Below are 27,690 nucleotides of genomic sequence, written 5' to 3'. Positions count from 1 at the left end.
AGTTAAACTAAATTATTTAAGAAAATAAGAGTGTTTACAAAGTAAACATGCCCTTATTTTTCCAAAATGTGATTTAACCATTTCTCACGGGATATCGGAGATCCACCGAGAGCTGTCCTTATTTTATTCTATTTTATGTGAACTCTTCGGTTCTCAGATGGAGATGCCTTAGTAATACGAAGTTCAAACAGTAAGTACAACTGACAAAAAATTGTTTCACGTCAGAATTGAATTCAGGTTCTTCAGAACAATTTTTTTTTTATTTTTAATGAAGCTCATTAACGATTTAAATTGTTTGTCCTTATTTTATAATATCATTATCAATATTGAGTTTAACTAGTCTACCACTAATTTTATAAAATTTAGGTAAAAAAGAAAAATTGAGATGTGGAATTCTTCACGTATCATTTGTGAAAGACTTTTGTTCGAAAATAGATAAATTTATTGAGTCAATGATTTATCAATTTGGATTTTTAGACCAATTGGTTCCTTTAATTTGATCTAAAATAAAATGTATAGTAAATCAACATTTTTCTTTAATCAAAAAATTATAAAGATAAAAAATTTAGTTTTTGAAATTTCTTAAATAACAATAATGATAATTTAGGGGGTGTATTTGATTAGGATTTTAAAAGACAATTTTGTATAAAAAAAGTCTTGTGTATTTTAAAAGACTTTGAAAGATTTTAATGACTTTTAAAATTTTAAAAGACTATTAAGATTTGTAATTGAGATTTTAAAGGATTTACATCATAAGATTTCATAGGATTTGAGATGACTTTATGGATTTATAAAGATTTCAAAGGATTCTTTAAACTTTAATTTTTTTTTTTTAAAAAAAAAAAACCATTTAAAACATACTCTCTAGCACAATATTTTCAAACACTCTTATTTGTTAAATTATGTCAGTAACTCAATGAAAAATCATCTGGTGTTAATTACTCAGCAACTTAATGAAAAATCAATCCTTGGTATTTTTATTTATTTGAGACGATGCTTGGTAACATATAATGTCGCAAATGAGTGTGTTTATTAGCTTTTTTTCCAAAAGAAATTCAATTTTGATTGCAATGTTTTTCGAAGCATGACAAACATTGTGGTGATAGTTTGATACAGTATTTCCATAAGGCATGGATTAGACATTATTATAAAAGTGTCAGAAAGTTATTGTGTGGGAGTTTGGCTATCACATTTTGTGTTTTGCAGCGAGAGAAATATGAATGGTATAACTCCCTAAAAAACATATTTGATAGAAGGACATGAGAGAAAGGGGAAGGAGATAAGGGAGATGTAAAAACAAAAATGAAATAAAAAATGAAAATCCATAGAAATTTCATGATGTTGGTAAAGACTTTTTAAAGTTAAAAAATTACTGAAAAGTCCATCAAAATCCATAGAAATCCCATTTTTTTAACAATATGTTGAAATCATAAACATTTTGAATACCATGGGACTTTTTTAAAGTTGTAAAAAATCTTGATTGAATACCACAAAATTTCTAGACTTTGTTTTAAAAGTCTAGAAAATCCTAATCAAATACCACTATACTTTTTTAATTTAAACAAAAGTCTTGATTGAATACCACTTTTTCATCATAAAAAAGTATTTTAAAATCCTTTCAAATCCCAATTGAATACACCCCTTAGTCTCTTGAATTAAAAACCTATAAAGTTGTTTATTTTGATATAACAAGAGACTTTAATAATGTAATTTTTTTTATTGCTTTTAATGGATAAACTAAATTCATTAGTGTTCTTTTTTCTTATAGATATGTAAAATTTATTAGTACTCTTTAAATTAATGGGCCAAATTATCAATTTACTTTAATTAATTAGATAGACTAAGAACTACTAATCCTTCATTGTCATAAAGAATTGCTAATCCTTACAATTGTAAAGACCCAATGCTTATTTAGATTCTGCAGACAGTAAGATTAGATTATAACATAAGCCATGCAAGCCCATTCCTTGTAGGGGAAGATGCGTGATGAGCGTGCTTCTGCTTGCAGAGTACCACAAATCAATTCACGATACTCCATGCTGTCAATATAGAGTAAACAAATATTTTGATTTAAGTGTCATTTTTGTTTATAATTTACGACTAAATTAACTAAAAAAAAATACATTTGAGAACTAAAATGATTAATAAGAAGACCAAAATAACATCGTCTCAAAGACCAAAATGATTGTTTATCCGTAGAGATATATTAATATAAATGTGATTGTGAGAATGAGATGGTGATGTACTCACGCGGGGGTCCTGATGTTCAGGTTGGTGGAGCCAACAGTGGCTTGTGAATAGCAAACCCAGATCATAAAAAGAAGGAAGGCCTGCGTTTTTTAATAGTAAAAGTGGATCAACTTTTTCTCCACTTGTGTAAATTTTTAGTTTTTGTGAATAAAGGACCCAAGTTTTGAGGGAAAAAGGATAAAATAAATCGAAAGATTACTCACCAAAAAGGCATGCCTTTGCCCTACTCGCAAGTATTAAAAAGCATAATATAAACTTCAATTGCACTCTCACATTTTCCAACTATGATGCTAAAAAAGTCACCCTACTTAACTACTTATATACATATTTTGTTACAATATTTAGCTATGACATAAATTTTCCTAACCATTATGGATAATCAACCTACTCTTCTTTTGCTTTTTGTTTTGGGGTTTTGTGGGACTAGAATTCGAGTTTTGAGAATGAATAGAATATTTCCACACTTAATAAAGATATGAATGCCAAAAAATCAGTGACCCTAGTGCTTGTAATGATGAAAAACCTGAAATCTTTTGTAAAAGCTGTTTTAAAGTAGGGACCATTTTTTTTCCTTCTCATTTACTAGTTTTTTGAGGCCGCATATAAAACAGAAAAATCAGAGTCCACCATATGAATCTAGATCATATTTGTCTTTTTATGGTTTGTTCTTTTTTTCACATTCATTATCTTTCATTTTTTTCTACCTTGTCTTAGGCAAACAAGATTAAAACCTATATACCTTTTTGCAACTGAAAAAAAAACCTATATACCTTTGCTGATAGAGTGGTCCAATCCAAGGACAAGGTTCTATAATATTATTATTCCATGACTAGACCATCTTTCTCATTTTATCTTTAAGCATATTGGTCAATTCAAAATGACTCGAGAGGTTTGCCAATCATAAACATCCATAAATTGCGCCACAACATGACTAACAGAAGATTTAAATCATAGTTGTAATGTGGTCCTTAGTCGTAATTAAATGCGACCAAAACAACCTCAATTCTAGTCGCATTGTCAATTGAGTTAGGCCAAAATGATCTGGTTATTTTCGAGCATGAAATTAAGAAGTTCCGCACAGCCTAAGATATTGGTCCGTTTGGCCAGTCCATTTGGTTAGGCCAAAATTGACAGCGCGAAAAATTGAAAAAACCTTAATGTCGTAATTCATCTCATAGTTGTGGAAATTTTTCAAGAAACCTAACAACTTATATGCTATATATGTATGTTCGAGAATTGTAATTTCATTAAAATTGCGAAATATAATTTTCGTCATAATCACACTGGTTCACCGTGGTTTTTTCATCCTCACCATCCATTCATTGTTTGGTTAAAATGTTCAATGGAGAAAGGTCCCACAAGAAACCAGCGTGGAAAGGTTTGAGGGCACGATGGGAACATGTGGCTCCCAAGAGGCTAGCATGTGAGTTTGTAAATGAAGGTGAGGGTGTATTTACTTTTGTATCACAAGGACAAAAAAGCTTTTGAAAAAAAGAAACAAGAATCAAGGAATTCTCTTATGATTATAAGAAAAGCCTTTTCACAAATGGTCAAAGAGAACAAGTTCATTCCCACATAAGTACATAAAGATAAGTCTTTAACCACCACAAGGAAAATATTAGACTCTTAAAGAATTAAGGTGATTTGGTTTCCACTTGAAAATGTTTTGGTTTTGGGTCTATTCAACAGCATACTCATTCTAGATCTCACTCATTTTTATATACACTAGTATTCTTTGCATGAAAAGAAAGCAGAAAATATAATAAAAAGGGAAAGTATGCATATTCATTACTCAAGTCTTACGATTAATGATGTGTTAGAGTATGCTTTTTATTTTATAACTTCTCTTACAAGCCACATGTATTTAATATTTAATGGTCATTACAGAAGTAGCTATTTTCTTTGGAATCTTCATTCTGTAACCACTTATTTTGTCGATGTGCAAATCTTTCTTGTACTTTCTAATCAAGAAAAACTAATCAATCATACAATTTTTTTTTTTGGAAAACCAAAAAGGAACTGTGTATCTTTGTTGAATACCTTGCGTATCTAATGCCATCATCATCTCCCTGATGCTGTGAAGTGTGAACTACTAATATTTCTGTAGACATAGTGGATAAATGAAATACTTCTTTATCTTTTTCTTTCTTCAAATTCTACCAAGAGTGCATGTTTGGTTTGAAGTTGAAAAATGCATTTAGCGCAAAAGTGATTTTCAATAGACCAATAAACTTCCCTTCAGAAATAGACAAATAAACTTTGATTTTATCTTTGGTTCACTCCTTCAATCCGTAAGCTAGCTTGATTTTGACTTCAAACGTACGCTTACATGGAAACAAAATCTTTAATGATTACTTTTTAATTTATTCTCCTTTTGCTCATTTTATAGATTTTATTTAGCATGTCCAGGGGTCTAAGTTTGAATTTTGTAATATATTAGTCCTTTAAGTTATTTTTGTCATATATAAGTCTTTTAAGTTTGAGGTTTGTCACACATTAGTCCTTTAAGTTTGTAAACATTTTCAATTTAGTCCTTCTAACACATTATCGTTTTGGTTAACAGAATGACTAAGTTGAAAACATTTACAAACTTAAAAGGACTTATGTGTGACAAAAATAACATAAAGGACCAACTAGTTACAAACTTAAAAGACTTATATGTTACAAAAATAACTTAAATGATCAATCTGTTACAAACCTCAAACTTAAAGGACCTATCGTGTAATTTAACCCATATTTAAAAGTATCATTTAGATAAAACACATTCTTTAGAATAAAAAATCTAGATAATAAACATTTTGTGTCTATAAAGTCTATTGATCTTCTTAGACTAGACACATTCACCTGAGTTCAAATCCACAATCTCACAAGTGTGTGTAAATTTTAAATGGCGTTTATCACTTTGTATACAACAACAAAAATTACAGATTGTTATTCATACATATGTGAAAAGTTATCTAAACATAAATTCATAGGAGCAAACACATTTTCGCAAAAAATAATGTAATTAAAAACTATATTGTAAACTTCAATCCAAACATACCTTAAAAAGTAACCCCAAAAGCCATTTTCCATGGAATAGATAGACACTCCGGTTGTTGCAATCGAAATTCAAGAGGATAAATGTTGCACCAATTTTTTCAAAAAGTGCAAAAAATGCAAGGACTTTATTGCTAGTACTCATTTTGGGGGGTTTTAACATACTTTTGCAAAGTCAAATATGGTTAACAACTTCAACAAACTTTCACTCTAATAACAAACTCTTAACAACTAATTAAACAATTCTCACAATTGACTCAACATTTATATTCTTTAAGATTTAAGAACTTATTCTCATGAAAAATTGTTCTTACATCATGCCATCCATCTCCAATGGTATTTTACCCTTTTATATAAGAAAATTAGAATTCATCCCACTAAATTCAATGGAGATCTCATGTTCCAATATCTAATTTCTTTTACATAACATCAAACGAATTACATATTTTGATTCATGGTGAGTTTGAAGAAGTATTCCAAGTATACAGTAATAATTATCTTTTTGTTGCTGAAAATAGTTATATAGACAAGACCCAGCACACCGTGGTAATTGCTCTCTCTCTCTCTCTGTCACATCTCTTTCAACACCAATATTTCAGGCCTGCCATTAAAAAAGTTAAAATTGTAATCATATTTATAATAGACTAGAATACACAAATTCCACCCACCACATTGCCCCACCAACCTTGTACTTCTCACAACACTAGTCACTTACTCATCATCATCATCATTTTAAATAAATACACCACCCCATCACTCTTTCTCTCTATACTACTCTTCTCTCTCATGGCAATGACAATGTCTATTTTATTTCTTCATCTCATTTTTTTTACCATGAAAGTGTTTTGTTTCTCTCCTCATTTTCATGCAGACAAAATTGTTACCCTTCCTGGACAACCACAAAACATAGCCTTTCAACAATTCTCAGGATATGTCACAGTTGATAACAAAAAACACAAGTCACTTTTTTACTACTTTGCTGAATCAGAAACTGATCCTTCTTCAAAACCTCTTGTTCTTTGGCTCAATGGTGGACCTGGTTGTTCTTCTCTTGGAGTAGGTGCATTCTCAGAAAATGGACCCTTTAGACCAAATGGTGATTTTCTTATTAAAAATGAACATAGTTGGAATAAAGGTATACTTTATTATTTTCACATTCTCTTCCACAATGACATGCATTCATTGAATTCTTCTCAAGTGAATGATTTAGTTTTGTGTCACAGAGGCAAACATGCTTTATTTGGAAACACCAGCTGGAGTTGGATTTTCTTATGTTAAAGGTAGTTCTGCTTATACCACAACAGTAAATGACGACGAAACAGGTATTCATTATTATTGAATCTTTTTGGTACTAAAAATGTTTCATCTTTAGAAACTTCTTTTAAATCCTACTTCTATAGGAAAAAAAGTAGTATATCTTATGTTTTTATACTTTCTTAGGCTTTTTAAAAGTTTAGATAAAGATAAAACAGTGATTTATTGTAAAAATGTCTCTAACTTTTGTATCAAACTTTACATTATTATTCTCCATGTCTTATTATCTACTCAAAGTCAAACATTAACATGTTATATACTTTTGATATCAGTATGATGATGATGATGGTTTTATTGTACTGTACATATTTTGTAATCTGAAACGGTGCTTTTTTGAATTGTTAAGCAAGGGACAATCTTGTATTCTTGGAACGTTGGTTCAACAAGTTTCCTCAATATAGAAACAGAGATTTGTTTCTAACTGGTGAAAGTTATGCAGGTAAACTTGTCACCTTTACTGCTTTTTGAAACATGTTACATCAATCATTACTAATTAATAAAATTTATGCATGTATTTCAGGTCATTATGTTCCTCAACTTGCAAAGCTTATGATTGAAATGAACAAAAGAAACAAGATATTCAACCTTAAAGGCATAGCCGTAAGTAAGGCTACATTGATGATTTTTTTTATTCCATACAATTTGCTAGCTGTTGATACCAAAGTTGAATTGCAGTTGGGAAATCCAGTTCTAGAATATGCAACTGATTTCAATTCAAGGGCTGAATTCTTTTGGTCACATGGACTAATATCAGATGCAACTTACAACATGTTCACTAGAGTGTGTAATTACTCTCGTTATGTAAGTGAGTACAATAGAGACTCAGTTTCACCTCTTTGTTCAAAGGTTATGGGATTGGTGAGTAAAGAAACTAGTAGATTTGTGGACAAATATGATGTCACTCTTGATGTTTGCATTTCCTCTGTGCTGTCACAATCCAAGGTTATTTCTCCTCAACCTCAAGTGAGTGTCTTCTCTTGTACCCTCTCTCTTCTCATGCTTTTCCATCACTTCACTTCTGGAATTTGAAGCGCTAACACGACAATGACACACGTCGATACCAATAATAATTTGACAGAATTGAATGTAATCACTTGTGTCTGTTGATGTTAGACATCGACATCAACACGTGTTAGCTTTCAAGTTTAGCTAATTCACTTAGATTGTTTTGTTGTGTCCTTGTAGCAAGCAAATGAAATGATAGATGTATGTGTGGATGACAAGGTTACAAACTACTTAAACAGGAGAGATGTGCAAGAGGCACTTCATGCAAAGCTCGTTGGAGTTCGCAAGTGGGATGTCTGCAGCAAGTAAGTCATTCTCAAGGTTTTAAACTGCTTGCGGTCGCATTCTCTAATTTCTTAGAATCAAAGTTAAATGTGGCCTCATTTGAGGTCGCCAAGACATCAAAACCTTGATTTCACAGCCCGAATAGTTGTCCGTGGATCTGTTTTTAAAACCTTGGTGCTTCTCACTAAGCTAAAATAACTTGTAATTTTATTGGGCCAATGATTTAGCTTCAATTTGTCTGTTTTGGTAACAGTGTACTGGACTATGATGTGCTTAACTTGGAAGTGCCAACACTTCCTGTTGTTGGATCATTGATAAAAGCTGGAGTTAAGGTCCTAATTTACAGGTAGCTAGAAATCTACAACTTTTCCTTCTGTTTTTTTATTTATTCTGTTGCTTGAACTATAGGGTTCACACATGTTTTTTTTAGTGATAAAAATAACATTACAATGTGCATTATTATTGCTACAGTGGAGATCAAGACTCAGTGATTCCACTGACTGGAAGCAGAACCTTAGTTCAAAAATTGGCTAGACAATTAGGACTGAATACAACAGTTCCTTACAGAGTATGGTTTGAAGGCCAACAGGTAAATATATATTAATTAAATAACTTGTTTGAATTGTTGAGAAATCACTGTCAAAATTTTGGCTCCATTTTATAAGAGTCCAGAGAGCCTTCAGTGGAGTCACTGACTACTCTTTCCCCCAAAGTGTAAAGATCCTTTCCCATTGGGCTTTAGTCTTTGTCAATTGGGCTCTGTGCAGAACTGTAGATTTTATTCTTTGTTTGAACTTTATTATGTCTGTATTCACAACAACAGACAACAGTATAACGAAAGCATCTATTCAGTAATATCTATTTGTTTCGACCTCAAATCTTTGGTACCAACTTTCTGAAGTTTTGTCCGCTTCGAGTTTTGTGTAAGACCTCACACTGATTCGTTAAATGACGCCTCACAGTATAAACTAAACATAGCCTCGATTCTAATAGAATGTTGGACTTTTAGTGTCCGGAACACTAGTCTCCGGTTGAGGCTAAGGGGCTACAAGGTTTTTTCAGCCCTCGTGTTTGGCTTAGGCTCTCCTAGAGTCAATGTTACGACCTTAACCATTGCACCACTTTTTTGAGGTATTGTACGCTTAGGATCTTATGTATGCCTTCACGATTTTGATTTTAGTTAACATAATCCAAATTGTATATACTGTGTAGAATACATGATAAACTAATATAAATTTTAATGAAATCTAGGTTGGTGGGTGGACTCAAGTTTATGGCAATGTTCTCTCATTTGCCACAGTGAGAGGTGCTGCACATGAAGCTCCTTTCTCACAGCCTGAAAGATCACTCGTGCTATTCAAATCATTCTTGGAAGGAAGGCCTTTACCTGAAGTTTTCTGACACACCCTTTCCCTTTTGTGTGTTTACTATTTAGTTGAGATTGTAACTTGTAAGTAAGCATTATCCTTTAATATCTAATGGAAAATGTTACATAAACACCCTTTATTCATACATCCCATTGTACACCCCATGTATTAGGGATATTTTGGTAAGTTCATCTCACAACCACACTTTATTTTCTATTTATGTGGGGTCCAGATTACCACATGCCAGAATTTTATGTGGGTGTAAAGGGTGTATTGCCACATGGAGTGGTACATGTATCACCACTCATATCTAATAATCAGTAAAGTAATGTGGTAGTAACTGTGCAGAATGTCAAAAAGAAAAGTTGGCCAGTTTTTTATATTATTTTTTTGGCCTTTTTGGTTTTCAACCTTTTGTACTTGAGTTTTTGTGTGCTTGCTTGTTCTTTATTGAGCTGTTAATTAAGTCTAGTGAAGAGATTATGTAAAATAGTTGTTGAAGAGAATGCAAGTGGATTCTTGTTCTAAATTTTTGGGCCAACAATGGATTTAAAGGCATAAATACAAGGCCACGTTACTCTTTAGGCATAATTGCTCACAAGCAACTCAAACTCGTTGCAGAACGGTTGTTAACTATCGTTCGACACTTTTTAAATAGGTTTAACCGATTTTAAAAGTGATGCGAACGATAATTAACTACCATTCGACACTTGCTTGGTGTTTAAAGAGCAATTACCTAAATAGTAAATACTATGAGGTTTGAAATCATGAGTTCATGACATCTAGGAAATTGGGTGTTGTTGATTATAAAAAGATAAGGTAGGATAATTCAGAAGACAAAAATGTCTATTCAGGAAGGTTATGCTCAAGTACTAATTCTTGGCCCAAAGGAGCAACTTTTGTTCAGAAAGGGACTTCTCATGACATTTGTGCTCTGCAAATATTCCAAATAGACGGTAAATATATTCAACAAAGATAAAAAGATGTGACAAAAGAAATGAATGCCACAAAAAATTGGTTTGGTAAATTCAGTTTACCAGCTCTCTTCATCGCACACACGCAGCAAAAAGTAATATGTCCACTTTAGTATCAAAACTTTGATGTTCAAGAATCATTTTGGATTGTACTGATTGCTTACTTGTTACTACGAAAATGTTGTTTGTTTATTACATTTTTTATTTTATTAACGGTTAAAAAACAAATAAAATCTTATACTATTATTCAAATAAAATAGCGCCTCCACACTCTCATAACTCTCCTTTAATACAAGTGGATTTGCATGAAATCTCTTCTCCCTCAACTTGGGACAATCCTTTCTTGAAGCGATCAATCTTCTCACAAGTTCATTTTATTAAAAACATAAAAAAAAATGTTTTGATGTGAATTGTTTTGTTTCCTTCATTTTATTAAAAACAAAAAAAAAACAATTGTTTTGATGTGAATAAAAAAAGGAAGTCAACTTATATTTTAAAACCCATGTAAATGGTAATCACTAATGAGCAATTGAAAATGTGAGGCCAAAAATTGTTCACACAAAAAGTCAAACTTAATTCTCTCAAATGATTCATTTTCAGGGGATTTGACTAATCACCTGAGTCGTCCATATTAAAAAAGAAACAACATAATTTGATTTTGGACCTCTTACCATTTGAACGTGGAAATAATTTTACTAAAAGAAAGAAAAGAATCGGTAATAATATAAGAAATCAGAAGGCTTGATTGCACTTTTGGCCCCCTATATTCTCAAAAGTTGCGATTTTGACCCCCTAACTAATTAAAATACAAAACAGCTCCCTATGTATTGGAGTTTTGGCCTCCAAAGGCACTTTTGACTTAGTCTTCGCTGATGTGTCACCCACAATGGTCGTCACGTGGCACCTCACTTAAGGGATGTGGGTGCCACGTCAGCGAAAACTAAATCAAAAGTGGTCTTGGGGGCCAAAACTGCCAATGATCTAATACATATGGGTTGTTTTGTATTTTAATTAGTTAGGGGGCCAAAATCGCAACTTTTGAAAAGATAGAGGGCTAAAAGTGCAATTAAGCCAAATCAAAACAAAGGAAAGAAAACAATGTGATGACCGAAAACAATGTGAAATAAAAGGAAAGAAATTGATCAGTCAAGAAAAAAAAGGAAAGCAATTGAAAATTTTAACAGGATGATAAATTAGGAAACAAAACAAATTAAATATATTTGAATTTGGTTTTCGTTTTCGTTTTTCTTTTTAGATTTTTCAATTTGAATTTAAACCGGCAAGATACAATTAGTATTTTTTTTAGAGGAGGATACAATGTGATGACCATGTATGGTTTTGGCGGCATTCTGAATGTTGATGGGAGTTGCAATGGTACTCCAACCCGTACTGGTTTTGGCGGCATTTTTCGCAATAATGGGGTCTTTTCCTCTCGGCTTTCTCAGGTATGATCTCCCATTAAGTAGACATTTTGTTGGCTGAACTAACAACAATCTATCACGGCTTGCGCATGGCTGTTGACATAGGTATAGATGATTTGGCATGTTACTCGGATTCCCTCCTCTCCATTAATCTCATAAAGGGGCACACTCCGCACTATCATGTATATGCAGTCCTTATATAGAACATTAAGGATATATTGGCCACCAATAATTTTACAATTTATCATACTCTCAGAGAAGGTAACCAAAGTGCTAATTTCATGGCAAAGTTAGGGGTCGTGTCCAATGTTGATTTCGTCATCCACACTGCTCCTCCGGAGGACCTCCTCTTGCTGCTTTGAAGTGACGCCTCGAGAGTCTTCTTCCCTAGAGCCTAGTTTTCCTTTTGTTTCTTGCTTTCTTTTCTTTTGTCTTTGATTAGCTTTGTAACAAAAAAAAAATGCAATCAATTAATATTAAATACAATCAATCAATTTGAGTTTCTAAAGCCACTTGAGTTGTTCCATTAGTGTTGACTTGCAACCCTCGTCAAGATCTTAGGTTTAAATTTTTTCAATGGCAATTTAACTTCTTCAAAAAAAAAAATTACTAGCTTTTTTTTCTACTTTCTAAAACAATAATATTATATTATAGTAGTACTCTTTTCTAAAACAATAAAATCTAGGAACTACTAGCTAAATGAGTTTTTTTATAAATTATTTCCTATCACTTTCAAAATTGTTACAATTAATATTTATCAAAGTGTCTAGAAAAAAAATCTTCTGGATAAACAATAGAATGATGTCCTCAAAAAACGATAAAAATGATATTTTTTTTCCTTATAAAATATAAAAGTCGATAAATTTATTAATTTAGAAAGAAACACTCCTTAAATCACAATTAATTTCTGAGGTTTTTTTATAAATAAAGATTGCAGTTAATTTTAAAATGTCGATAAATCTTTTAAAACATGATACACAAAATATCCAAGCATTATCGTGATATTTTTCTATCGTATTTATCATATGCAGTCAAAGTAAAATAAAAGTTTTAAATGGTCTAAAATTACATTGGACATTCTGCAATGAAATGAAATTGTGTAAATTTGATTTAAAAAAGTTTAAAGAAAAAACGTTGAAAAAAAAGTCCACCCTTCTTCAGAAAACAAATAGCCAAAACACTGTGTCTCATCCCAACCGACCTTTTCTTTTGACTCACCCAACCTCCACTGCATCCTCAACTTTTCTAGTTTAAATTCTACTCTTCCTTCTTAATATATATACTACATCGTATATGATATATTTATTATTCAATAAATGAAAAAAAAATATTATTCAATAAATAATAACACTATCATAGTAGTATACTAATATACTATACTCCGCTAATATAGAAATAACGAGGGATTGAATTCAAAATGTTTGACAAAAATCTGAGATAAATAGACTATAACCCCTTCTCCGGCTCCTCCCTCCATCAATTTTGCAGTTAACGGCAGTTTTTCATTCAAATTCAAATAGTGAAACATGTCAAAAGAGCAACAAGTATCCTCCTTTCAAAATAATCAAAACCAGGTAGGTCTCTTTTCCCTCTCATAATTTCATTCTATCATCATAATCAAATCAATAACAGTGTTTAAATAAATGCAGGGTAAAGAGCATTCTGATTCTGAGGGATCATCACCTCTCACTGTTACTTCCCGGGTATGTATGTATGTATGTATGCTACTTTCTATTTATTTTCAATTTTCTTCATTCATTCAATTCAAAACTTTTTTTTTATGATTTCAGGTTTTGTGTATGTTGGGAGACATCACTGCTGGACCTGCTATTATGTTCACACAATGGCTTCAATCAGTTCGTAAACGAACTTCCAGTCATCGCTCCTCTGGATTTCCTCGCTCTTCTTCCACTCTCCCCTTTTGGTTTGTTTCATACTACTTTCTTCTTGTTATCATTTTCATTTTTCTCATTACAGAAGTGGAGTTGTGTTTGTTTACCGAAAAGAAAATCACTTACTGAAAATTATTTTTAAGAAAACCTACTCAAAACGTCATCTCATTTCAAACATTTTTTTTTATAATATTTTCAGATTGGTTCATTTTTTAAAGAATCTGTAACAAACAGATGAAAATTTTCAGGAGTGATTATATTTAAAGAAAAACTAAATTTTTTTACAAAATAAGTTCTAACAAACGACTCTTGGAGATTAATATCCAGAGATTTTCAAAAAATTGTTTTGCGTTTGATTACCATAATGAAAATCACATTTTTTTTCTTTCTTTCTATTTTTAAATCAGTTATCGAAAATGATTTTCTGGAGGAACTACTCAAAACAGCTTCTAATTTGAACTAGTGTTTGGATTTTTGTTTTCCTTAAATCGGTAACAAACTGATGATTTTTTTCTAAAAAATGATTATTTAAAAAAAAAAAGAAGCTGTAACAAGAGATGTCATAATGTTTTGTCATGGATTCAATATGCTTTCTAAAGTTGTTGATAACTGATTTAAATTATTTATAGTCTTAGAGAATCTGCAGAGGATGCAAAAATTGATCAGCTTCCCGAGCAAACTGAAATTAGTTTGTGGGACAGGCTTGGTAAAGCTGAAATGTTGGACATTGAATCAAGTTCATTTTCTTGGGACATGCTCTCTTCACTTCACCACACTGAGCACGCCATCAGCAATGAACATTCTGAGGATGAAATGAATAGAGCTCTTGAGGTTTGATGTTTTCTTATGCTCATTATACTGTTTACGCGCACAAAAACTATGCAGATGAAGAATATGTGATTTTTATTTGTTTTTTAATGTTTATAAAGAATTATAATATCTTCCTGGTTAAAGTTTCTGTCTCAGTTATTTCGCTTAGGGCTTCCATGCTGTATCAGCACCTATTATGTTAATTCATTCTTTCTAGGTGTCAAGTATATTTCTAGAATACTAGTGTAGGCATGTTCGTTTTATTTAATTAATGTTTTGTTGTGTTTTATTTTCTTTTTGTGGTGCAGAAGCATGCGTGCATACTGTTTATTTTCATGGCTTCTGTCTCATTTCTTCTCATTTGTGTCCACATAGGTAACTGTAAATTCTGGAGGGGTTGTCTTCTTTGCCATTTTCAATGTTCAGGGAAGTGATGATGCTTCTCCAAAAGAAGCAGCAGCTGTCATAAAGATATCGTCATCAAGAATGGCTACACAGTCTGAACGCCTTGGATATGAATTTGCGAAGCGGTTGGGAGTCCAAACTCCACAGGTTGTTCCCTTCTTACTTAACTCAACTATGACATCCGCAATGTAATTTGTAGCAATCATATTCATTTTTCACTTTTATTTGTAAGAAACAGGCTAGAGTCATTCACAATACCAGTTTGGAATGGCTCCAAATAAAGAAAGCTGCAGAAAAAGCAAGGGACTCAGCAAGTTCTGAGAGTGATATAATCGGTGAAACGACATGTTCCGAACTTTTGGAAGCACTTGAGCTTAGTCGGTGCCTCTTGTTTTTGAGGTATAATTCAAATATAGTTTTCATACGACAAAAGTTTTCAGCATGGCTCTGATGGCAGCATGAGATATCTTTGCTTGCCGTGAGGCTTTTGTTACCTCTTGAGAATTTTCTTTTAATAGTCATGTTCTTCTGTTCATGATAGGGCATGACCTGAAAATTTCAAATGTGGTGTGAAAAAATATCATCCTATATTTGGGTTACTTCAACGATTTGAAATCAAAATTTCTATATGGCAGTCACACAGTTTTGGCCATAACCAAAAAATAAATAATTTTTTTAATCTTCTCTCCATGTGTAATATATTGGAAGTTGGGGTAGTTTGAAAATTATGGGTCTTTTTATTTTGACATTGTTAGTAACTAGATTAAATTTAATATCACTATTTCTCAGAAAAAACAATGAAATGAAAGTAAATAATGAATTGTATTTTGTTGTCAATTATTCATTTGCAAGATAACATTTGATATTTATTCTAATCATTCATAATCTTGTAGTTATGTACACGGTTCACCTTTGCTTGAAAGCTCTAGCGCATTTGAATCACAGGATTCTGCAGAAAGAATATCAGCAGCTCTTGGCAGGGTAATGATGTTAGATCTTGTTATCAGAAATGAAGACAGGCTTCCATGCCGTCAACTTAGGTGGCGTGGGAACCCTGCAAATTTGTTATTGGCCGAAAAGACAATCTCTTCAAATTTAGATAAAATAGGAGATGCCTTTGATTTTGCAATGAACCGATATGGGTCCGGGGTGATTGGGACGCTTCAGAAAGAGAGGTCAATTTTAGTAGATAGCAGATTGAGTTCTCATAATTATGGAATAAGATCAAAAAGCTCTCATCTTACACAGATAAGAGAATCATCTGATGACATTTGCCTTAAAAGTCAAACATCAGGAGATTCAATGTTTACTGGCTCCAACATTGTGGCTATTGACTCTGGTGTTCCTCGTCGACCCCCAACTGGAAAACGTGCAGACGATCAGGTCAATTATCCTAAGTTGGTTGAGTTAGTACTAAATAGCTCTAAGTTTTCCTCTAACCTCTTACATGATATAACTGGAGGGAAGTTAGGAAGTGCTGATATACAAGGAAGTGACATAACATCAATAGTTCGTGAGTTCCGCAGTGGTTTTCGTGCTGCTCTCATGGATCTGCAAGGATTTCATGTATTCCTACATTCATTGCACAAAAAACTTGATGACTTGTTGCGATCATTTAATAGTACTATAAGCAAAATATCATCGGGGGAGTCTGAAAAAGAAGATTCACCTTCACCTGCTACTGGTAGTTGTCACTCTCCAACAAGTAAGGAGAAGTTTTCTAATGATAGCCATCGAGATTCTTGTGATTCAGATTCACAGAGATCTGTTCCAAGGGCATCACCATCTTCAGGCAATAGAGATTTTTGTGACTCTGCTTCTCCTATGTCAAGAGAAGGTTGTCATGGAAAATCCTCTAAAGGAAGTGTGGAGCCTTTGCTTGGTTCCCGCTTTACAGCTAAGCTCCGCGACTTTCATAAATTTGCCAAGGTTTGTCTCTAGGTAGCATAGTCTGTTTACTAGCACATGACCTTGCTTCTGCAAATGTTTTTATCCAGGTTATTGTTTTGGTGCACTGTTTGCATTGTTTTTATTCATATGCTTATTGTGCAAAATAAAATGATTTATGGCAAGTTTGTGTCAACAAAGTTAACTATTGTGGACAATGGCTTAGATGTGCTTTTGTTGGCTATTGCTTTTCTGAGTGAAAGTATCAATTATGGGCAAATTGTTACTGATTTTTTATTTTGGAGAAACGCACTACTCTTACTTTTTCCTCTTGTTTTCTCCTATTGTTTAATTGAATTGGTGTCTTTACATGTACCACGACATTTCTTTTACCATGCATTTTTTTTCCCTCTTGACTTATTCCTTATCATACTTTCCAGGTTGATGCAGAATCTTATAAAGAATTGGAACATTGGAATGAAATGCTTAAAAATGATGCTATCAACTTATGCCAGGAGAATAATTTCAATTCAGGATTTTTTGAGGGTAGTGATAGCAACACCGTTGTTGATGCATATGAATTGAAGGTATCTGAGTTAAAAATGTTATGCAAAATTATTAAAGTCAATCCATTCATAGAGGATACATATTCATAACCATTAATTTTCAGGTCAGACTTGAGCATATCCTTGAAAGGATTGCATTGATATCTGAGGTTGAAAACACAGAGAGACCATCCGCTGTTACAAATAATTTGTTCATTGGTGGAGCACAATGTGCTCGATCTGTACACACAATGCAACACTTGGGAATCACTCATATTTTGTGTTTATGTGCTAACGAAATTGGACAATCAGATTCTCAATTTCCTGATCTATTTACTTACAAAAACTTCTCTGTAAGTCATCTTTTACCCCTGATTATTCTACTAATTTATTTGCAAAGGTTTTTGCGTGAGAGTTGGTTGACTTCCTTCTTGTCTTTTTTTTTGGTCGAGTAGCCTAGTGGCTAGAAATTCACCTCTTAAAGTGAATAAGTGGGGAATCCCGGGTTCGAACCCCGGCCCCTGCATATATAATGCAATGTCCCTACCAACTGAGCTAAGCTCATGGGGACTTCCTTCTTGTCTAAGTCTTGTTTATATTATTTATATATTTATGCATTTTCATATGGGATTAATCTTGTTTTCTATTGGAGGCCATGATGAGTTTTGAGTGACTATTTTAAAGGACGAATCATCAAAAGGTTCTGACCTCTTAAATTCTGCCAAGCAATAAATCTTCATATTTCTTTTCACTCTCCTATCTGAACAGGTATGTGACACTGAGAATTCCGACATCAGCATCCTATTTGATGAAGCTTGTGATTTTATAGAAGATGTTGAGAGAGCAGGTCAGAGAGTTTTAGTTCATTGCTTTGAAGGGAGAAGCAGAAGTGTCACTGTACTCCTTGCTTACTTGATGCTCAGAAAGTAAGTAAACCTATAAACACAATGTTGTCTAAAGTTGAAACTTATGTTTTCTGGAGACAGCCCTCCATAACCAAATCAATGTTTCATTTATTATAATTAATTAGTTTAATCTTAATCACAAATTATTTCAGCTATTGAAATATTTATTTGTACAATTACCAATGATGCAATCGAAATATTCTTCAGTATGTGTGATATTGGCAATTTTAAGTTTATCTTCCTTGATGTTAAGAGTATCAATGCAAGTGACATCCGGGACAGTTTGAAACTGAAAGCAATTGTGAATTGTGATGCAGGAATTTCACATTATCAGTAGCATGGAATACTATGAGAAAAGCTCACAGCCGAGCGCAGCCTAATGATGGTTTTGCAAAGATCTTACAAGGACTTGATAAAAAACTGCATGGGAAGGTTTCAATGGAGTGGCAGCGGCGGAAACCAACGATGAAAACTTGTCCTATATGTGGCAAGAATGCTGGACTGAGCAGCGGCTCGCTTAAGATCCATCTTCAGAAGTCACATAAAAGGCTATCATCAGGGAGTGTTGATAGTGCCATGACAATGGAAATCCAAAAGGCATTAACCAATTTGAATATTAGCCGTGGTGGGAGAGTCAGCCCCACTCAAAGGCAATCTCATTCAATGACAGATTAATATATTTCTCTTGCAACAAAAGGTCATTGAAGATTTACTTTTTCAGTCTCTTGGATTTTTCATTGGGGTTAAAACTTTGGCAACGTAGCATATGAAATCTTTTAGTTTTTTTCTTGCAGTATGGTTACTTACCTGCAGTTAAACTCAACCGCTGGTTTTTTTCTTTATTCAAACTTTTTATAACTTTTGGGTAAATTTTGCGTAAATGATGGAGGACCCTGCAGGCAATCCTTGTCCGATACTTACCCATTTGAAACTTAATGCCGTATGCCATACTCCATTTTTCGCACCAAAATGGAACTATAGAACTTTTAAGCGTGCAATTAGAAGCTATCCATCAAGTATTTACTAAAAAATCTATTCAAATTGCTTTTTATTTAACTAATGGGTTGACAAATCTGATCAAATCTTTCCCTAACATTGGCTCTGGCTTAAGTTTGATTAGAGTTATTCTATTATAAACTCTGTAAATTTCATGGTAAACTCAATTGGTAGGTTATCAAACCATAGTGACACTTTATTCATTTAGTAACTGCCTTACCTCGGGGATTGAATTTTATCCAGGCAATTCGCTCACACTTTGGACTGCTCCACATCCTCGCCAAATATCAGACTATATCAAAAAGTTTATTTGGGGATACTTATTTCTTTCTTTAAAAGATACTGTATGCCGACGATCATTACATTGGAATTTTATGCGGAAAACGAAATATGACATTCCATAAACTAGGAATACAATCTATAGAATGAACCTAAGACATGCAACCCTGTACATTGGTGGGACAACATTTTAAACAGCTCAAATTTCCCTGAATTTGTGGTTGTCATACAAGTATTTGTCATTACATGTCGAGCAATAAATACGCCATAGCAATACTATACAGCAATGCTGGGATGTTACATTATAGAGTCTATCAGAGAAAACATAAAACACTCCAACTTCCAACGAAATAGCCATGGATGAAGATGAACATGTCCAAGGCATGTCATATACAGATCTTTTTCATCATTCCCACACCCTTTTTGGTTTTCCCCTATCCCACTTATTCCTATAATGTTAACCCCCCTTTTTCTCAACTTGATTTGCTAGGCTGCTGAGGGAAAACGTGACTGGGCCTATCAGTGATAAATTAAAAGATTTATCGACAAGTAAAACATACTATGGCTATGCGTTAATAAATCAAGTGCATACATACATAATGGAAAAGGTAACCACATTATATAGCAAGAGCCTCTGGTAACGACTCTTGAGTACCGCTGGTACCATTGAGAACAATCACATTACCCTCGGAATCAACATCCACTATTACGGAGTCACCCTCTTTGATCTCTCTGGCGAGCATCTTCTCAGCCATGCTATCCTCCAAAAGTCGCATGATGGCTCTTCTTAGAGGCCTGGCTCCATAGCTAGGATTATAACCTTCGTCAACCACCCTGTCCCTAAATCTTTCTGTTACTTGAAGTTCAATTTCTTTGTTCTTCAGTCTCTGAAACACTTCCCTGAGCATTATGTCTGCTATTTCCTTCACCTCCAATTTTGTGAGTTGCCTGAAAACAATCATTTCATCCAACCTATTTAAAAACTCTGGCCTGAAGTATTGTTTTAGTTCTTCAGTCACCAAACTCTTGATTCTATTATAACTGCTATCTTTCTCATCATAATCAAGATCGAATCCAATTCGGCGGCCTCCTTTCTCAATCACACTGCTTCCAACATTTGACGTCATTATAAGAAGTGTGTTCTTGAAATCCACAGTTCGGCCTTTACTGTCCGTTAGTCTTCCATCTTCAAGGATCTGAAGCATCATGTTGAATACATCAGGATGAGCTTTCTCGATCTCATCAAAGAGTACAACAGTGTAAGGACGACGACGAACTGCTTCAGTCAACTGACCACCTTCGGTGTAACCAACATATCCAGGAGGTGAACCAATAAGTTTGGAGACAGTGTGCCTTTCCATAAACTCACTCATGTCAAGACGAATCATGGCTTCTTCAGAGCCAAAGTAGTAGGCAGCCAATGCTTTGGCCAATTCAGACTTCCCCACACCAGTTGGACCAGAAAAGATGAAGCTAGCAATTGGACGGTTAGGGTTCTTCAATCCAACCCGTGCTCGACGGATAGCCCGGCTAATGGCTTCTACTGCTTCATCCTGACCAATGACTCGCTTGTGTAAAGTATCTTCCATCTTGAGGAGGCGATCAGATTCATCTGCTGAGACTTTATCAACAGGAATGCCTGTCCAGGAGGACACAATATGTTGAATGTCAACTTCAGTCACAATAGGACCTTCATCTGCTGCCTCACTCTCTGCTTTGCTCATCTCCTTGCCTTTCTCTACAAGTGCCGAGATCTGCGCCCTTAGATCCATTTCTTTATCACGTAGTTCTCCAGCCTATTCAGAAATTCATGTGTCACCAAGTCACAAATTATTGACTAAAACATTGCACGTTTGAATCAGGAACAAACAACTGGGATAACACTAGTGTTTTTTGAACTCAATAAGCTAGAAGCAGAGATCATCTAGGCCAACTATAAAATTTCAGGCATACTTCTTATATTTACTCCAGCACAAGTATTATTTTTCATAGACAACAACATTATCTAATTGGATAAAAGTAGTTGACAATCTTCCTGAAAATGTTTGATGTTAAAACATAGAATTAAATTTTTATACACTGTCAGCGGAAAAAAGTTTTACACATGCATCAAATGATGTGTTGACACCATTAATGAGCATGACAAATCACATGTTTCTAACTCATTAAATAATGTGTCAACACATCATTAGATGCACATGTAAAAATATTTTACACCGGGAGCGTATATAAATTGAACTTTAAAGTTAAATCTTCAGTGAAAGAAGTTACCTTTTCAAAGTCTTGGTTGCGAACAAATTCCTCTTTCTCTTTAACAATCTTCCTGACCTCCTTGTCAAGTTCTTTTGCCTCTTCTGGCAACTGAAACCACATAAAAGCCCAATTAGCAAAATAATAGAAGTTAGAACTGCTACTTAAAGGCCTGTTTTAAAAAAAAAAAAAGAACTGCTAGTTAAAGGGTAGACAAACAATATACCTGTGCATGTTGAAGACGGACTCGTGAACCAGCTTCATCAATCAAATCAATGGCTTTGTCGGGCAAAAATCGATCACTGCAGGGAGCAAACGTTATTATACGCCAGGAATCATTTTGAAATGAGCATTTTAATTAACATAGTTATTAATCAAACCGCTAAATGAGAATTTCAACCCCAGAATTTCAACCCCAGGAATCATTTTGAAATGAGCATTTTAATTAACATAGTTATTAACATAGTATGCATATGGGAAATTAGTAAAATTTAAAGACATGATTCTACCTAAATACATTAACATGAAACATATTTTACATGGATGCATGTGTCAAGAGAAATTGGCCATTCCTCATTAATACAATATATTCAAAGTAATGATCACAATTTACAAAAAAATAATAAAAAATTAAGAAAACATCCAGAGATATTATTGCTACATAGTTTTTAATTTTTTTTAAATAAATAAAATATCAAGTTATCGTAGTTTAGATGGTTAAACTGCTAGATGAGGCAAAGTCATGCCATACCCCGAATGTAAACGCCAGTAAAAATTAAGAAATAGAAATACAAACTCGACGATACACCTTATGCATATCATAAACGTATCAGTACCAATACTGCAATACACACAACACTGGTACCTTTCCAATTTTAGAGTATCTGTATTTTATACTCCCTCCGGTCCTTATTATAAGAAAAAGTTGACTTTTTAGGTTCATAGAATAATTAATGTATCTTATTGTAAATATAGACTAGATACATCACTTACACAATGAACCAAAAAAATCAATTGTTTCTTATAATAAGGATCAGAGGGAGTAGATTCTAATGTAAATGATGTCAAGAGATTCACAGAGGACAACTTAATTCAAAAAGTCAAACAAGTACGTCAATTTTCAACAGAAAATTTCTGCTTAAACATGCAATATCGAAATAATATCTATACCAGAATAATTGACATGCAAGATGAACAAAATAGAGAATAGACGATTCATGACAAACCTGATATACTGGTATGAAAGTTGCGCAGCAGCTATAAGAGCGTCATCAGTATATCGGAGCTTGTGGTGAATTTCATAACGTTCTCTAAGTCCTTTCAGTATTTGTATGGTTTCATCAACAGTTGGTTCTGGTACTTTAACTGGCTGGAATCGTCTCTCCAAAGCTGGGTCTTTTTCGATGTGCTTCCTGTATTCATCCAATGTGGTGGCTCCAATACACTGCATAATATTTAAGTCAACATTGTTTAGTACAATTTCAATATAAACAGCAGAGTGAACAACCAGTAGGAAATGCCACCACTTTAATTTTTAAATGAAAAAATTCCAATATTAATTTGATACTTATGCATATATTATTTAATTCTTATTACACGCTAGCAAGTGAGCAACAACTTGTGACCACACTGAACAACCAGCAGACGGATCATATATTCTTTTCCGATGATTTGGAATTGCTAGAAACTTTATGACCAGAGAAGGTCAGAACTTTTTCCTGTGAAAAAGTTCAAGAGTGGTGCTAATCCAACAACTAAAAACCAACCATATCATTCTCCTAGATATAGCACAATGACTTCAAGGACAGAATCAATACGTAATTAATCCATTTTAAACACTTTGAGGAAATTACTACCTGTAGTTCACCTCTTGCAAGAGCTGGTTTTAGTATGTTAGCAGCATCAATTGCACCTTCGGCTGCTCCTGCTCCAATTAGTGTGTGCACTTCATCGATAAAAAGTATTATATCATCACTTTGTTTGATTTCTTCCATCAGTTTCTTCAACCTCTCCTCAAACTCACCACGGTATTTGGTTCCGGCTACAAGCAAACCCATGTCTAGGGTTATAACCTAGTTCATGTGAACAAAGCATATCATAAGAATATATCGGATATATAAAAGCATTCATTATCACGCGCCTTCAAAATAACAATTTAAGCTTTTGGAAGAGTTTATTATAACATGGTATCAAAGCCTCCGTTTACCAACTTGTGAGGACATTGATCCTTGACAACATCATTTTTCTAAATAAAATTTGAATTTCAGATTATGTTAAAAATGAATCAGCTCATTAATGCACTTCCAGCCTAGAGGGATGTGTCGACTCCTCAAATATAGAATAACGATAAAGGCTAAATGTTTTCTTTCTATTAACCTTTTTTCCCTCGATTGTTTCAGGTACATCACCATTTGCAATCCGCTGAGCAAGACCTTCAGCAATTGCTGTCTTCCCAACACCAGGTTCTCCAATAAGACAAGGATTATTTTTGGTTCGACGGCCTAAAATTTGGGTGACACGTTCAATTTGTGGTTGCCTTCCCACAACAGGATCCAACTTTCCCTGAGGGACACAGGTGAGAAACAGTTTAGCTTTTATGCACCTGGTATCATCTACCATTGGTCATTAAGAAAACTAGGAACTGTCATTACCTCTTCTGCTAGCTTGGTCAAATTGGTTCCATACTCCTCCAAAGTTGGCGTTTTATTGTTACTACTTCCTGAGCCAACAGTAGCAGTAACATTGTCAGCACTCTCACCCACCATGCGAATAACCTATGCCCATTCCAAAGAAATTATCAGATTAATGCAAATTAAGAAAAAAATAATTTAAACATTAATGTGGTAAAAAATAAATAAATGAAGGCATAATACGAGCCTGTGTGCGAATATTAGTAGGATCAGCGCCTAGGTTTTCAAGAACACGTGCTGCTACTCCCTCACCCTCTCGAAGAAGACCTAGAAGCAAGTGCTCCGATCCAATATAATTGTGACCTGAAATTTTTATGGTGTAAGAGTCAGAATTTTAACAAGCTAAGACTTACATTTAATATGATTTTTATTCCCAAACACAAACCAACCACTGAAAAAAGAAAAAAAACAGATAGCCGCCAGCTCAATTTTTTGAATACAATCAAAGCTAGATAGTACAGTCTCAGTTCCTTTTTATAAGAAATAAAAAACCAAATCATCAAGATCAAGGAAAAGCTTTTAAAGGAGTTAATATTTTTTTCTTCCACAAATAACACGTAATAATCATTAAATGCATCCACTACGCTGGTTTCTAGTTATCATAAATCTCACAATAAAATACGGGTATAAAAGGAATTCTAGCAATTAATGGACTTGGCTGTATTTCTTATCGTTATTAGGCCTAAAAAAACCCGAAGGAGTACTATCTATTTGGTCGTGGAACACCATGTATTACAGGGTTTGGAGCAATCGCCTGGATAGAAGTACAAGGGATAGACAAACTATCATATGGTTCGTGATTTCTTTTTTCCTTCTTTCTACTGTGATACAATAATCACGCAGCTTTTTTTGATTCTCTACGCTTTCACTTAGGTCTTCCTCCTCTTAATGAAATCAAAACATAGATGAGTCCCCATCTCCTCACGTAAAATAGATATATTTACCAAGCTTTGCATAACCAAAACACCTCTACCTTAATTCAAGCAACAAATTACAGGACAAAAAACTGCGGGAAAACTGCCAAGTGCTATAGACCAATCAAAAATAAGAACAAAAACCACTGTTAAAGATCAAAATGCTTTCTCCAACTAATAAATTGGGTAATAAAGTATAATAGAGGAATGTTAACAAATGCATACCAAGTTGGCGAGCTTCCTCGAGTGAAAGTTCCAATACACGCTTTGCACGAGGAGTAAACGGAATCTCAACAGCAACAAATCCACTACCCCTTCCAATTATCTTCTCTACTTCCACCCGTGCATCTTTAAGGTTGATTCCCATAGACTTTAAAACCTTGGCGGCGATACCAGTGCCTTCACCAATAAGACCCAGTAGAATCTGCTCTGTTCCAACAAAATTGTGACCAAGACGCCTTGCTTCCTCTTGAGCTAACATTATCACTTTGATTGCTTTCTCTGTGAAACGCTCAAACATGGCTCTAGGTATGATTCTCTTAGCCCTTGCCCGCCGTGAAGAAATTGCCATTGATACCTTGGCATGAAAATCTAGTCCAGGTCTCAGCATAGTATCCAAATGATTGATGGTACGAAGTCCTGAGAAACCAGGCATTCTTAATCCAATTGTTCGCGAAGCACACATCATTTTAACTGATCTTTTAGATTTTCCCGATCCCTTATGTTGACTTTGCTTGTGCCCAACCACTAGGCCAGGAACATTAATCGACTGAGCCAAAACCCGAGCCATGATTCCTGAATATCCGGCTGCATTTATCAATAAAACATATTAGCCAACAATTATTACGCTTGAAGCATGTGAGATTTTTCAAAAATTATTCATCATAACCAGCATCATGTAGAGGACATGTTCATGATTTCAGGAAATACTATGAACATAAAAGACTTTTCAGAACATGTAAACAAATAATTAGGAGATGGTAGTATGATTATGATAAAATAAAAAAGTCAAAGTTCCAAAGACAACAGAGTACCTACATAGTTTAACAAACAAACAAACAAATGCTAAGAATCATAGTTTGTTTTGAAATGAGTCCTAAGCAGCTAAATTAATTAAGCTGGATGTATCTGAAAAAAGAATCAAGTGTTACTTGAAATGACCCTTTAAAACATTCGTTTAATCAATTATAAGATAAGTTGAGTGCATGTAAATCATTCTTCATTCTGCTGCTTAACTTGTTAAACTTCCTTAATCATTCTTTCAGGTAAAACTTAACTAACAAAAAAAAAAAATCTCAATTCAGAAACTTCAATTAATGAATCAGCAACAAAGAAAGAAAAAAGAACTCACCGAAAGCACTCAACCAAAAATAAAATAAAAAAAAAAAAAAACAGATAAGAAAACACAATTGAACCAAGAAAAATAAAAAAAAATATAGTAATAGATACCTCAAGGAGGTGGTGATAAGGAAGAAGAAGAAGATGTTGTATAATAAATAAATTAATAAGAATATAATAATATATATGATATGATATGATAGAGAAGCAAAGAAGAGAAAGGAATAAAATTGTGGTGGCAAATGGACTACTACTAGAATGAATAGATAATAATAACAAGATGATAATATAATTAGATTAGATATTTTTTTTTTATCTTTCTAAGTAATAGTATGATATGATGCTCTATTGGAACCTCTATCCCACTGAATCATTTATGTTCCAACAAGTTAAGTTTCATCTCATTGATTCCAAGTTGTGTCTGTATATGTGACACGTAGCCGGCTTTTCCTCATGCATGTCATGGCCCCATCAGATTCATGTTTTTTTTACACGATTACTACTACTAATTCGTGAATTACTCCGATTAATTTAAAAAAAAAAAAAATTAAATAAATGTTGTTAGTTTTAAAGAATTTTTAATCTTTTTTTAAGGTATTAAATGCAATATTTAAAATGTTGATTGAATACCTAAAAATATCTACATCGCTGTAGCAAAAGCGTAGACGATACTTCTTTCTTATATTTTCTAAAACAAGCCTCCTTAATTTGCGTCGTTTTATGCTTTATTCATTCATTTGTAGTCAAACAAAGGGTGGATGGATACACACGTTGCTTCATTGTTATGTTTTTTTATTAGTCCGTATTTTATCTTTGTCTATTTTGCATTTAGATGATTAGATCCCTTCCACAAGACAAGGATAACTTCAACATTAGCTGTGACAAGTCTAAATGCAAAAGATGCTTTAATGTTTATGTTTGTCTGTACTATATTTTATCTTCCTTTTATAAACTGAATTTAGCATATTTTAGTTACATTACCTTCCTAATCACATGAAATCACAACTTTATGACAACAAACTTCACCACACTCACAACTAAGCTATAAGCTAAGCTAGGTTGTTAAATGTTAAACATCTTTAATTATATATATTCTGGATTTTCATATATCCTTATAATTAATT

General features: G+C 33.5%; 3 protein-coding genes across 5 annotated transcripts; 2 read left to right on the top strand and 1 right to left on the bottom strand.

The window, feature by feature from the left end:
• Nucleotides 1-5,998: 5,998 nt before the first annotated feature.
• LOC25491145 (serine carboxypeptidase-like 45) lies at nucleotides 5,999-9,789 on the top strand. 2 transcript variants are annotated; one of them, XR_005645302.1, is made up of 10 exons: nucleotides 6,025-6,424; nucleotides 6,513-6,611; nucleotides 6,950-7,042; nucleotides 7,124-7,203; nucleotides 7,279-7,566; nucleotides 7,789-7,913; nucleotides 8,147-8,239; nucleotides 8,365-8,482; nucleotides 9,145-9,364; nucleotides 9,567-9,789. XR_005645302.1 is itself a non-coding variant. In XM_013606201.3 (9 exons), exons 1-9 carry the CDS (start codon nucleotides 6,076-6,078, stop codon nucleotides 9,292-9,294), a joined length of 1,395 nt encoding a protein of 464 aa, XP_013461655.2. In that variant the 5' UTR covers nucleotides 5,999-6,075; the 3' UTR covers nucleotides 9,295-9,750. The 2 variants fall into 2 exon arrangements, 1 of the variants encoding a protein (XP_013461655.2); XM_013606201.3 differs by having other exon boundaries at nucleotides 5,999-6,424; nucleotides 9,145-9,750.
• Nucleotides 9,790-12,919: 3,130 nt separating this feature from the next.
• On the top strand, nucleotides 12,920-18,922 carry LOC25491144 (dual specificity protein phosphatase PHS1). The gene is made up of 11 exons (XM_013606200.3): nucleotides 12,920-13,229; nucleotides 13,305-13,358; nucleotides 13,446-13,579; nucleotides 14,177-14,378; nucleotides 14,733-14,909; nucleotides 15,001-15,161; nucleotides 15,656-16,691; nucleotides 17,090-17,236; nucleotides 17,320-17,547; nucleotides 17,963-18,120; nucleotides 18,417-18,922. The coding sequence occupies exons 1-11, from the start codon at nucleotides 13,182-13,184 to the stop codon at nucleotides 18,772-18,774; spliced, it is 2,703 nt and encodes a 900-aa protein (XP_013461654.1). The 5' UTR covers nucleotides 12,920-13,181; the 3' UTR covers nucleotides 18,775-18,922.
• Nucleotides 18,923-19,548: 626 nt separating this feature from the next.
• Nucleotides 19,549-26,884, bottom strand: LOC25491143 (chaperone protein ClpC, chloroplastic). 2 transcript variants are annotated; one of them, XM_024779170.1, is made up of 10 exons: nucleotides 26,678-26,884; nucleotides 25,454-26,035; nucleotides 24,502-24,617; nucleotides 24,276-24,398; nucleotides 24,001-24,186; nucleotides 23,481-23,696; nucleotides 22,851-23,068; nucleotides 21,851-21,926; nucleotides 21,646-21,735; nucleotides 19,549-21,170 (listed from the first exon to the last, which is right to left on the bottom strand). In XM_024779170.1, the coding sequence occupies exons 2-10, from the start codon at nucleotides 26,016-26,018 to the stop codon at nucleotides 19,992-19,994; spliced, it is 2,769 nt and encodes a 922-aa protein (XP_024634938.1). In that variant the 5' UTR covers nucleotides 26,019-26,035; nucleotides 26,678-26,884; the 3' UTR covers nucleotides 19,549-19,991. The 2 variants fall into 2 exon arrangements, with proteins under 2 accessions (XP_024634938.1, XP_013461653.1); XM_013606199.3 differs by lacking the exon at nucleotides 26,678-26,884 and adding an exon at nucleotides 26,580-26,598 and having other exon boundaries at nucleotides 19,992-21,170.
• Nucleotides 26,885-27,690: the final 806 nt, after the last annotated feature.

This window comes from Medicago truncatula, chromosome 3 (genome assembly GCF_003473485.1).
Source record: "Medicago truncatula cultivar Jemalong A17 chromosome 3, MtrunA17r5.0-ANR, whole genome shotgun sequence".
NCBI lineage: Eukaryota > Viridiplantae > Streptophyta > Magnoliopsida > Fabales > Fabaceae > Medicago > Medicago truncatula.
Note: the sequence above shows the minus strand (reverse complement) of the source record. Positions and strands in the feature narration are given on the sequence as shown.

What these genes read in the sequence shown, in the direction of transcription:
- LOC25491144 (XM_013606200.3), top strand. Translation starts at nt 13,182, where the DNA reads ATGTCAAAAGAGCAACAAGTATCCTCCTTTCAAAATAATCAAAACCAG. An exon ending in TTCAAAATAATCAAAACCAG is followed by an intron (nt 13,230 to 13,304) that starts GTAGGTCTCTTT and finishes AAATAAATGCAG; the next exon opens with GGTAAAGAGCATTCTGATTC. An exon ending in CTCTCACTGTTACTTCCCGG is followed by an intron (nt 13,359 to 13,445) that starts GTATGTATGTAT and finishes TTATGATTTCAG; the next exon opens with GTTTTGTGTATGTTGGGAGA.
- LOC25491143 (XM_024779170.1), bottom strand. Translation starts at nt 26,018, where the DNA reads ATGGCTCGGGTTTTGGCTCAGTCGATTAATGTTCCTGGCCTAGTGGTT. An exon ending in CGAGGAAGCTCGCCAACTTG is followed by an intron (nt 24,618 to 25,453) that starts GTATGCATTTGT and finishes TAAAAATTTCAG; the next exon opens with GTCACAATTATATTGGATCG. An exon ending in TTGCAAGAGGTGAACTACAG is followed by an intron (nt 23,069 to 23,480) that starts GTAGTAATTTCC and finishes AATATTATGCAG; the next exon opens with TGTATTGGAGCCACCACATT.
- LOC25491145 (XM_013606201.3), top strand. Translation starts at nt 6,076, where the DNA reads ATGGCAATGACAATGTCTATTTTATTTCTTCATCTCATTTTTTTTACC. An exon ending in TTATTTCTCCTCAACCTCAA is followed by an intron (nt 7,567 to 7,788) that starts GTGAGTGTCTTC and finishes GTGTCCTTGTAG; the next exon opens with CAAGCAAATGAAATGATAGA. An exon ending in GTTAAGGTCCTAATTTACAG is followed by an intron (nt 8,240 to 8,364) that starts GTAGCTAGAAAT and finishes TTATTGCTACAG; the next exon opens with TGGAGATCAAGACTCAGTGA.